This window comes from Ornithodoros turicata, chromosome 1, assembly GCF_037126465.1.
Source record: "Ornithodoros turicata isolate Travis chromosome 1, ASM3712646v1, whole genome shotgun sequence".
In the NCBI taxonomy this organism is placed as follows: Eukaryota; Metazoa; Arthropoda; class Arachnida; order Ixodida; family Argasidae; genus Ornithodoros; species Ornithodoros turicata.
The window spans coordinates 5,954,459-5,966,860 of record NC_088201.1 but is presented as its reverse complement, the minus strand read 5'-3'; the positions used below and the strand labels follow the sequence as shown (position 1 = coordinate 5,966,860).

Sequence of the window (12,402 nt, the reverse complement as noted above, 5' to 3'; positions counted from 1 at the left end):
TATAAAGGTCAGATTCTTTTACTAGCGCCTCTGTTTGTGTTACACAAACGATTGTCTTCAGCTTCGAATGAGGGGGACACGCTGCTCGTACTATGCGCCGGCGCTTCAACGAGCTCAGTTTCGTTAACTATCGCTGATGAATGCAACGCAGAAATGCCTTCTTGAGTTGCGAATACGAGCGTGGCAGATACCTGACCTGGTAGCTCAGCGGGCATCAACAGCTCTTCGGTTGACAATACGGTTGCTTCGGTTACAAAAAGAGATTCGTCGATCGGAAGTGTGACAGACGCAGCCTTCTCTACCAGAGGAGCCGCAAGCGTTCTACTGCCTTCTTTAACATCAATAACACTTTCTGAAACGACCAGAGGCTATGCAGTCACTATTAGGTCTACATCGACTGAGGCCTCTTGAGGTACACGAGAAACAAGTACTCGGCTTCCTTTATGAGAGTTACTTGCTTCGTAAGAATTACGCTTTCCTCATTTAGAAGAGACGTGAGTTCTACTATTTCTAGTGGTCTTCTTTTTTTTTTTCGAGAAAGATGCCTCTGTTGTAACCTGGGACACGACAACATATTGTTCGGAACCTACAGTAAGCGGAATCGTGACAGTGGCAGGATGCTGAACAGCCTCGAAAATCCCTTCCTTAATACTGGTGTGTACGTTCGAAACTGAAACGTGCTGCACAGTGGGAACGTTCATATGAGCGGTTTCTGTGTGGGGCATCGCGTCTGCGGCTATCTCACCTTCTTTGTTGAACGACGATATTTCATCCACGCTGACGCTTTCAAAGGCAGGAACGGAAAACTGGGCAGACAGCAAAGTAGGTAATTTCTCTGGAGCGAGCTCTTCTTCCTTAGACAGCGTTGGCTGTTCGATGACAGTCAGGGACTCTTCGCTTAAGACAAAGGCATGGGGCACAGCTTCAGAAGGGGCTTCCCGGGGAACGAATTCGCCTTCTTTTGTGTCCGCCAAAACTTCAGACACCACAACGTGCTGTTCCGTGGCCACACTAAATGGCGCTGACATTGTGGTCGGCTTATGATCAACTGGTAGGTAGCCTTCCTTTACGTCAGCTTCAACGTTCGAAATGGAAACATGTTGCACCGTTGGGATGCTTATATCAGCAACTTCTGCGGATGGAGTTTTGTCTAGTATCATATCACTTTCTTTGTTCAATAAGGACACCTCATGAATGGTGACAGGTTCGTTTCCTGGGACGGTGAACTTTGCCGACACATGAGCAGGAAGTCTTTCTGTAGCAAACTCTTCTTCCGTTGTCAGAGTTGCTTGTTCAAAGATTACGATCGTCTCGTCGGTAATGATTGAGGACTGAGGCAAGGCCTCTGAGGGCGCCTGACTAGGAACGAAATCTCCTTCCTTTGTATCAGTGACTACTTCAGATACCACAACGTACTGCTCAGTTTCGACGCTGAACGGTGCTGTAACTGTGGTCGGTTGGAGTTCATCAGGAAGAACGCCTTCTTTCAAACTTGCTTCGACCTTGGAAACGGAAACGTGTTGTACTGTCGGGACAGTGACGTCGGCAACTTCAGTGGCGGGCAGTTTGTCTGGTACAATCTCGCTTTCTCTGCTGAACAAGGAAACCTCACGAACTGTCAAAGGTTCATCTCCAGGGATGGTGAACTTAGCTGATACCTGAGCCGGCAATTTTTCTGGACCAAACTCTTCTTCTGCAGTCAATGTTGCCTGTTCAGTTATAACCACTGTCTCTTCAGTAGTTACTGAAGCTTGCGGCAATGCTCCTGATGGTGCCTCGCCAGGAACGAAATCTCCTTCCTTTGTATCAGTGACCACTTCGGATACCACTACGTACTGTTCAGTTCCAAGGCTGAACGGTGCTGTAACTATGGCCGGTTGGAGTTCATCAGGAAGAACGCCTTCTTTCAAACTTGCTTCGACCTTTGAAACGGAAACGTGTTGTACTGTCGGGACAGTAACATCTGCAATTTCAGTGTCGGGCAGTTTGTCTGGTACAATCTCGCTTTCTTTGCTGAACAAGGAAACCTCATGAACTGTCAAAGGTTCATCTCCAGGAATGGTGAACTTAGCTGATACCTCAGCTGGCAATTTTTCTGGACCAAACTCTTCTTCTGCAGTCAATGTTGCCTGTTCAGTTATAACCACTGTCTCTTCAGTAGTTACTGAAGATTGCGGTAATGCTCCTGAGGGCGCCTGGCCAGGAACGAACTCTCCTTCCTTTGTGTCAGTGACCACTTCGGACACCACTACGTACTGTTCAGTTCCAAGGCTGAACGGTGCTGTAACTGTGGCCGGTTGGAGTTCACCAGGAAGAACGCCTTCTTTCAAACTTGTTTCGACCTTTGAAACGGAAACGTGTTGTACTGTCGGGACAGTAACATCTGCAACTTCAGTGTCGGGCAGTTTGTCTGGTACAATCTCGCTTTCTTTGCTGAACAAGGAAACCTCATGAACTGTCAAAGGTTCATCTCCAGGAATGGTGAACTTAGCTGATACCTCAGCTGGCAATTTTTCTGGACCAAACTCTTCTTCTGCAGTCAATGTTGCCTGTTCAGTTATAACCACTGTCTCTTCAGTAGTTACTGAAGATTGCGGTAATGCTCCTGAGGGCGCCTGGCCAGGAACGAACTCTCCTTCCTTTGTGTCAGTGACCACTTCGGATACCACTACGTACTGTTCAGTTCCAAGGCTGAACGGTGCTGTAACTGTGGCCGGTTGGAGTTCATCAGGAAGAACACCTTCTTTCAAACTTGCTTCGACCTTTGAAACGGAAACGTGTTGTACTGTCGGGACAGTAACATCTGCAACTTCAGTGTCGGGCAGTTTGTCTGGTACAATCTCGCTTTCTTTGCTGAACAAGGAAACCTCATGAACTGTCAAAGGTTCATCTCCAGGAACGGTGAACTTAGCTGATACCTGAGCCGGCAATTTTTCTGGACCAAACTCTTCTTCTGCAGTCAATGTTGCCTGTTCAGTTATAACCACTGTCTCTTCAGTAGTTACTGAAGATTGCGGTAATGCTCCTGAGGGCGCCTGGCCAGGAACGAACTCTCCTTCCTTTGTGTCAGATACCACTTCAGATACCACTACGTACTGTTCAGTTCCAAGGCTGAACGGTGCTGTAACTGTGGTCGGTTGAAGTTCATCAGGAAGAACGCCTTCTTTCAAATCGGCTTCGACCTTTGAAACGGAAACGTGTTGTACTGTCGGGATAGTAACATCTGCAACTTCAGTGTCGGGCAGTTTGTCTGGTACAATCTCGCTTTCTTTGCTGAACAAGGAAACCTCATGAACTGTCAAAGGTTCATCTCCAGGAACGGTGAACTTAGCTGATACCTGAGCCGGCAATTTTTCTGGACCAAACTCTTCTTCTGCAGTCAATGTTGCCTGTTCAGTTATAACCACTGTCTCTTCAGTTGTTACTGAAGATTGCGGCAATGCTCCTGAGGGTGCCTGGCCAGGAACGAACTCTCCTTCCTTTGTGTCAGATACCACTTCAGATACCACTACGTACTGTTCAGTTCCAAGGCTGAACGGTGCTGTAACTCTAGCCGGTTGAAGTTCATCAGGAAGAACGCCTTCTTTCAAATCGGCTTCGACCTTTGAAACGGAAACGTGTTGTACTGTCGGAATAGTAACATCTGCAACTTCAGTGTCGGGCAGTTTGTCTGGTACAATCTCGCTTTCTTTGCTGAACAAGGAAACCTCATGAACTGTCAAAGGTTCATCTCCAGGAATGGTGAACTTAGCTGATACCTGAGCCGGCAATTTTTCTGGACCAAACTCTTCTTCTGCAGTTAATGTTGCCTGTTCAGTTATAACCACAGTCTCTTCAGTAGTTACTGAAGATTGCGGCAATGCTCCTGAGGGTGCCTGGCCAGGAACGAACTCTCCTTCCTTTGTGTCAGATACTACTTCAGATACCACTACGTACTGTTCAGTTCCTAGGCTGAACGGTGCTGTAACTGTGGCCGGTTGAAGTTCATCAGGAAGAACGCCTTCTTTCAAATCTGCTTCGACCTTTGAAACGGAAACATGTTGTACTGTCGGGACAGTGACGTCGGCAAATTCAGTGCTGGGCAGTTTGTCTGGTACAATCTCGCTTTCTTTGCTTAACACGGAAATCTCATGAACTGTCAAAGGTTCATCCCCAGGAATGGTGAACTTAGCTGATACCTGAGCCGGCAATTTTTCTGGACCAAACTCTTCTTCTGCAGTCAATGTTGCCTGTTCAGTTATAACCACAGTCTCTTCAGTAGTTACTGAAGACTGCGGCAATGCTCCTGAGGGTGCCTGGCCAGGAATGAACTCTCCTTCTTTTGTATCAGTGACCACTTCAGATACCACTACGTACTGTTCCGTTCCAAGGCTGAACGGTGCTGTAACTGTGGCCAGTTGAAGTTCATCAGGAAGAACGCCTTCTTTCAAACCTGTTTCGACCTTTGAAACGGAAACGTGTTGTACTGTCGGGACAGTGACGTCGGCAACTTCAGTGGCGGGCAGTTTGTCTGCTACAATCTCGCTTTCTTTGCTGAATGAGGAAACCTCATGAACTGTCAAAGGTTCATCTCCAGGGATGGTGAACTTAGCTGATACCTGAGCCGGCAATTTTTCTGGACCAAACTCTTCTTCTGCAGTCAATGTTGCCTGTTCAGTTATAACCACAGTCTCTTCAGTAGTTACTGAAGACTGCGGCAATGCTCCTGAGGGTGCCTGGCCAGGAATGAACTCTCCTTCTTTTGTATCAGTGACCACTTCAGATACCACTACGTACTGTTCAGTTCCAAGGCTGAACGGTGCTGTAACTGTGGCCGGTTGAAGTTCATCAGGAAGAACGCCTTCTTTCAAACCTGCTTCGATCTTCGAAATGGAAACGTGTTGTACTGTCGGGACAGTGACGTCGGCAACTTCAGTGGCGGGCAGTTTGTCTGGTACAATCTCGCTTTCTTTGCTGAACAAGGAAACCTCGTGAACTGTCAAAGGTTCATCTCCAGGAATTGTGAACTTAGCTGATACCTGAGCCGGCAATTTTTCTGGACCAAACTCTTCTTCTGCAGTCAATGTTGCCTGTTCAGTTATAACCACAGTCTCTTCAGTAGTTACTGAAGACTGCGGCAATGCTCCTGAGGGTGCCTGGCCAGGAATGAACTCTCCTTCTTTTGTATCAGTGACCACTTCAGATACCACTACGTACTGTTCAGTTCCAAGGCTGAACGGTGCTGTAACTGTGGCCGGTTGAAGTTCATCAGGAAGAACGCCTTCTTTCAAACCTGTTTCCACCTTTGAAACGGAAACGTGTTGTACTGTCGGGACAGTGACGTCGGCAACTTCAGTGGCGGGCAGTTTGTCTGGTACAATCTCGCTTTCTTTGCTGAATGAGGAAATCTCATGAACTGTCAAAGGTTCATCTCCAGGGATGGTGAACTTAGCTGATACCTGAGCCGGCAATTTTTCTGGACCAAACTCTTCTTCTGCAGTCAATGTTGCCTGTTCAGTTATAACCACAGTCTCTTCAGTAGTTACTGAAGACTGCGGCAATGCTCCTGAGGGTGCCTGGCCAGGAATGAACTCTCCTTCTTTTGTATCAGTGACCACTTCAGATACCACTACGTACTGTTCAGTTCCAAGGCTGAACGGTGCTGTAACTGTGGCCGGTTGAAGTTCATCAGGAAGAACGCCTTCTTTCAAACCTGTTTCGACCTTTGAAACGGAAACGTGTTGTGCCGTCGGGACAGTGACGTCCGCAACTTCAGTGGCGGGCAGTTTGTCTGGCACAATCTCGCTTTCTTTGCTGAATGAGGAAATCTCATGAACTGTCAAAGGTTCATCTCCAGGAATGGTGAACTTAGCTGATACCTGAGCCGGCAATTTTTCTGGACCAAACTCTTCTTCTGCAGTCAATGTTGCCTGTTCAGTTATAACCACAGTCTCTTCAGTAGTTACAGAAGATTGCGGCAATGCTCCTGAGGGTGCCTGGCCAGGAATGAACTCTCCTTCTTTTGTATCAGTGACCACTTCAGATACCACTACGTACTGTTCAGTTCCGAGGCTGAACGGTGCTGTAACTGTGGCCGGTTGAAGTTCATCAGGAAGAACGCCTTCTTTCAAACCTGTTTCGACCTTTGAAACGGAAACGTGTTGTACTGTCGGGACAGTGACGTCGGCAACTTCAGTGGCGGGCAGTTTGTCTGGTACAATCTCGCTTTCTTTGGTGAATGAGGAAATCTCATGAACTGTCAAAGGTTCATCTCCAGGGATGGTGAACTTAGCTGATACCTGAGACGGCAATTTTTCTGGACCGAACTCTTCTTCTGCAGTCAATGTTGCCTGTTCAGTTATAACCACAGTCTCTTCAGTAGTTACTGAAGATTGCGGCAATGCTGCTGAGGGTGCTTGGCCAGGAATGAACTCTCCTTCCTTTGTATCAGTGACCACTTCAGATACCACTACGTACTGTTCCGTTCCAAGGCTGAACGGTGCTGTAACTGTGGTCGGTTGAAGTTCATCAGGAAGAACGCCTTCTTTCAAACCTGCTTCGACCTTTGAAACGGAAACGTGTTGTACTGTTGGGACAGTGACATCTGCAACTTCAGTGGCGGGCAGTTTGTCTGGTACAATTTCGCTTTCTTTGCTGAACAAGGAAATCTCATGAACTGTCAAAGGTTCATCTCCAGGGATGGTGAACTTAGCTAATACATGAGACGGCAATTTTTCTGGACAAAATTCTTCGCCTGCAGTCAGCATAGCCTGCTCAGTAATGGTAATAGCCTGTTCGGTAATGACGGAACGATGAGGCAGCGCTTCTAATGGTGCTTGTGCAGGAGAGAACGAACTTTCTTTTGTGTCCGCCACAACTTGTGACACAACAACATGCTGCTCCGCAGCCAAAGTAAAGGGTGCCACCACGGTACCCGGCTGCTGTTCAGCAGGGAGAACTCCTTCTTTCATATGGGCTTCAACTTTCACAACAGATACGTGCTGCACAGTCGGGATGCTGACGTCGGCAGTTTCAGTAGAAGGCTTCTGATCAGGGACCATTTCATTTTCCTTGCTGAACAAGGAGACCTCGTGAACGGCAACAGATTCAACTTCAGGGATGGTAAGTTTTGCCGATGCCTGCATAGGCGTTTTTTCTGGGGCAAGCTCTTTCTCTGCGGTGAGTGTTGCTTGTTCAGTGATAAGGACTGCCTCTTCACCAATGATGGAGGAGTGAGGCACTGCTTCCGAGGGCACTTGGTCAGGAATGCACTCGCCTTCTTTTGTATCCGTCACGACTTCGGAAATAACAACGTATTGCTCAGTAGGCACGCTAAATGGTGCCGCAACTGTGGCTGGCTGTTGCTGATCCGCAAAGATACCCTCTTTAATATCAGCTTCGACTTTAAGAACCGAAATGTGCTGGATGCCTGGTATACTGACATTTGCAGTGGCCGTAGGCGGCCGCTCGTCTGGCGCTCTTTCCGCCTCCTTACTTAAAACGGACACTTCATCGACCATGACAGATTCAATTCCTGGGACTGAGAGTTTTGCTGACACTTCAGCGGGAACTTTCATACGAGCAAAATCGCCTTCTCTAGTAAGTGTTGCTTGCTCAGTGACGTAGAGGGGTTCTTCGCTTAGGACAAATGAAAGCGCTGTACTTTCCAAAGGCTTTGGTTCAGGAATGAATTCATCCTCTTTAGTTTCTGAAACAGCTTGAGACACTACGAGATGTTCCTTGGTGCCTACACTAAATGGTGCGGTTACTGTGAAGGGAAGAGGCTCGAGCGTAAGCTGGCCTTCTTTTACACCTGCTGCAATCTCTGATATTGAAATATGTTGCTCGTTAGAAAATGTGACCTGAGAAACAGCAGTACTCGGACGTTTATCTGGTATCATGTCGCTCTCCTTATCGAGTGGCGAGACTTCGCTGATAGTGATATTGTGTAAAGTTGAGGTCGACGTTTCAACAGAGGATGGAGCTGGAAGCTTTCCAGGCACAAATTCTGATTCTCGCTGAAGTGGTATTTGCTGGAATACTGCAACTGTCTCGTCGCTTACGAACAGCGGCTGAAGAACGTTTTCGGGTGGAATTGGGATCGGATGAAACTCTTGTTCTCTGGTGCCAGGTGCAATTTCGCACACTTGCACATGAGCCTCTGTTGTGAGACCTAAGTCGGCGGTCACACCTTCAGGGATATGCACGAGACGAAGGTCAGCTTCTTTGATACTACTCGCTATGCTGGTAATAGATATATGTTCCTGACTTTGTATAGTTGTGCCAGCTGTGGTGGTGGATGGGTACTCATCTTGAGCCATGTCATCTTCTTTTCCAAGCAGTGCAGTTTCTTCAACTGCCACTGGCTCTAAGGTGACTACAGAGACTTTGGGAGATACCTTTGCTGGTTTCTTTAGTGGCGCTACCACATCTTCTTTGAACAGCGTTTGAGATTCCGAAACGGTAATATGCGGTTCCGTTGGTATGATTGTATTTGCTTCGGCAACAGCTGGATGTTCTGCATGTTCTAACATTTGTTCTTTGTCCAATACAGGGACATCTGACACAGTCAGAGTTTCCAAAGAGGACAATTCAGATTTAGCTGTAGTTTTTGGCGACGTAAACGGCGGAAGTACCTCTTCCTTAGCCAAAGACAAATGTTCAATGACTTGAACGGGTTGCTCCGTAGCGAGTGCATAAGACGCACGACTTTCTTTTGGAACTTGGCCCATTACCAGCTCACTCTCAGCTGCAAGCACGTTGGTTTCAGTCACTGTGAGAGACAGTTCAGGAGATAGGCGAGATTCGAGTACAGCTTCCGCCGGCGCTTTCTCCTTGATTAGTTCGCCCTCCATAGTGAAAGTATCGGTTAGCGAAACGCTAACGTGCTTCTGTGTGCCGATGGTAAAGGGAGCAGTGATGTCCGAAGGACGCTTTCGCGGTACCAACTCTTCTTCCTTAGTTAGTGTCTCAACTTCGGTAACGTTAAGGTGATCAGTCGTTGGCGCCGTGAGTGATGCCGCAACTTGAGATGGGTGTTCTGAAGGTTGCAGAGGAGATTCCTTGCTTAGAATAGGTACATCAAGAATGGATAAGGAATCTCGTGCCATGATTATCTCCCTAGCAGTGGTCTGAGATGGAGATGGCGTTTCCAGAACATCTTCTCTGCTAAGAACGGGTGTTTCCATAACAACGAGGGACTGTTCTTGTTTCACTGTAGAAGTTGCATATGCAGAAGGTACCGTCCAGACGTCGCTTAGCGTACTTTCCTTGCCAAGCACATCTGTTTCTGTAACTGTTAGCGAGTCAGTTGTGCACAACGTGAAGGGTGCTTTCACAGTGCTGGCCTGCTTCGTTTCAACGAGTTGAGCTTCCTTGATCATAGTATCTACCATATCAATAGCTAGAGCTTCCATGGCAGAATACGTAGCTTCTGGAGCGACGGGGCGCGGCATGACCACATGCTCTAACGGCCCTTCTTTGTCCGCGAGCGTTGTATCAACAATATGTATCCCTTTAGCGGGAACAAGCATGGACTGGGCACGGTGCTCTATCATGCCTGTATCCATGGGCTGTTCAGATGTGTGCACCGTTGCTTCTTGGATGTGAAGTGGCGTGAGCGGTGTGACGACAGTGTCAGCGGTGCGAGGAGCGGGGGTGGAAGCTAGTTGTAGGTCTGCTGTTGCGTCTTCTACGACGGGCTGCTGAACAACCAATTCTCGGCGCTGCTCTATACCCGGCTGGGCTTGTTGTGCGGGCATCGTTTCAGCCTGGTTCAGGTCCTCTTCACGCATTTCGGTAGCTGTTTCTGTAACCAACAATGGTACACTGAATCCTTCTATACGAGCATATTCATGCACCGGAGAGATCACTGCAGGCACACTAGAAGGAAAATGTTCGTAAGTCTCCGTCTGGGTAAGCTGCAAGGTTGGCAGATGTTCCACAATAGCCATAGATGCGTCGCCGCGTTGATGGACTGGCAAAGTAGCGACATCCGCTGAAGCATCCAAAGCTTCTGTGACTGTGCATTCTGGAGCTATCTGCTGCCGTAGAACCTGTGAGATACTAGCCTGTCGGAGAAGAGGGGTTTCTTGTGAATATACAACATCGATACTCTCTTCCGTTCGCGTCAACACTTCCTCCGCAGGCACGCTGACAGAAGGAAGCACAGCATGAGCCTGCACCCGGTGGGATTCTGGAAGATCGCTAGTCAAAATGCTACCGCTTTCGTAAACTTCTAGCAGAACTTGCTCTACTAATTTCCCGACAACATCGTGCACGCGGGTAAGCACTTGGTGCGTCTCTGGGAGCTGCTCTATATAGCCTGGTCCGGCCGTTTCGTAGCACGGCGTATTTCCCAATGAGAGCGCCCTGACTTCTGCAGGCATAACTTCACGAGCATGTGTCGCTCCCGTGTAAAGAACATCACTCCAGGGTGTAACGTCCTCGGCTGTTACTTGACCGGTTGCTTGAATAGCTTCTTCAGTCACGACAAGCTGCTGCTCCGCCGTTTGCGAACTTATTGGCTCCGGTAGCAAAGGAGATTCAAGCTCGCCAGATATTGTCTCACTCACTAGCGAGTGTGGCAAAGGCGTTAGAGAGACCGTTGCGCTTCGTGAAAGAACACCAGAAGTGTCTGCTAACGGGTACTCGCTTTCTTTAACCAGTACTTCCTCCACTTGTATGGGAGCAACATTGGGAATGAAGAAAGGCGCAGTGCTCCGAGGTGTAGCGTCTTCGTCTGCAGCAATATTTACTTCAGTCTCACATTCAACAGCCGCGAGGAGCTGATTTACAGACGTAATGCTTTGCACCGACTCTGTAGGCTCAGCTCGCTGTGGCGTGAATGACGACTCTTTTTCGTCTGGCAGCGACGCCTCTACTGACAGTACTGTAGTGCATACTGTAAGGGATGGCTTTGCACTAACACGCTGAACTTTAGGCATGTCCAGGTGCTCTTCCCTTTCTCCGGTCAATGGCTGCAGTACACTAACGGGCTGTTTGGTGTCCATTACCGTGGCATCGAGGTGAATAGGTTCTTCTTTACGTTCGTCAGAGAACTCTGTAGCTTGTTCAGAAGCTGCAACGGTAGAAACTTCAACAGCTGCCTCCTGCTTTGTGTCCGTGATAGTTGCTGAAACGCTGCCCGGTATGGTAATGGGGGGCAAAACAGAGCCGTGTTCTGGGAGCTCATACTCAAGAGACTCACAGACGTGACGTGGTGTGAGCTCAGCCTTCATAACCAAACTGCTGGAAGCCTGTTGAACTTCAGACATCATCGGCAACGCCGATTCAAGGGGTATAGTTTGTGCGACATCAATCTGGCGGCACTCTTCAACCACAGTTGTTGACTTCCGTGGGGCTGGAATCTGTTTATCACTGATAACATCAGTCGTGCTCAACGGTGTAACTATTTGTACAGATACTACTCTTAAAGGTGTCTTTTCTTGTTCAATGTGCGCGGCCTTCATATGCTGTTCTTGTTGCACAGTTATGAGCTCTTGGTATGCGTCAGAATCTTCAGTGTCTTCAAGTGCACATTGCTCAACAACAACTGGTTCAGGTTTGAGTTCTGGCACATCCTCCAATATCTCAATTCCATCGCCGGGTGTCTCGTGTTGAGGCTCGGTTGTATCAATATCTTCTGGTTGCTCCACAAGAGGGAAATTCGGGAATCGCTCCTTTTGTATCTGGTATTCATGTACTTCCTCAATCGAAACACCTGATTCTCGGTGCTGTTTGAACTGGACGGTCTTACGTGACCGTCTAGTGCCTTCGGTCGAAATTTTGATTTCTCGCTGTTGCACAGTTGTTTCGGTAAACACATCGCCATATCCACGAGGTATTTCCTCTACTTCTCTCGGGACTTCCGCAAGTACCACTGGAATGCGGTTCAAGCGTACCGTATGAGTGAACTCCGCAAGTACTCCATTCTCCACATTGCAAATTAATCATGCTTGGCAGTGTTTGGGGGTGCATATGTGCAGTGTACATCTGTGTATTTGTAATGTAAGTGGTTAGATTGTGTAGACTACGATCTGTGGCAATGCTGTCTGTGGAATGCGTAGGAGAACATGTGCGCTGTAATTGATCCAGCTCTTGTTGTTATCTTATCACTGTAGGAATTAAAAATATTACAACGGCTTTGCAGCCACAACGTAGTAGCAGTATTTGTTTGCTGACGATCTGGCATGTACAAATTGATAGCATGGAAGGAAAAGAGTGATCAACATAAAGTAGTTGTTGTTGAAAAAAAAGTTTAACTGCTTGCCGTTAAGGTTTGTGGCTTAGACAGAGATAACAGAACAATTCCACTGATGACAATAATAATAACGTTGCTGACTGATTAATTTTTTGTTTTGGACATAGTTTATGCTTCCTCTGTTGGCATTGGCGCTCAGCGACTGTCACACGTTTATCCAA

At 47.8% G+C, this 12,402-nt stretch overlaps 1 protein-coding gene across 4 annotated transcripts in view; it reads right to left on the bottom strand.

Annotated features, from left to right (window-relative positions):
• LOC135377385 (titin-like) overlaps positions 1-12,402 on the bottom strand; it is a 92,298-nt gene that overhangs the window by 34,290 nt on the left and 45,606 nt on the right. For 3 of the 4 annotated variants that reach the window (XM_064609751.1, XM_064609752.1, XM_064609754.1), the window contains one exon: positions 746-11,860. In XM_064609751.1, the coding sequence (XP_064465821.1) occupies positions 746-11,860 (11,115 nt within the window). The remainder of the gene's footprint in view (positions 1-745; positions 11,861-12,402) is intronic. The other variant, XM_064609753.1, reaches the window with a different exon arrangement.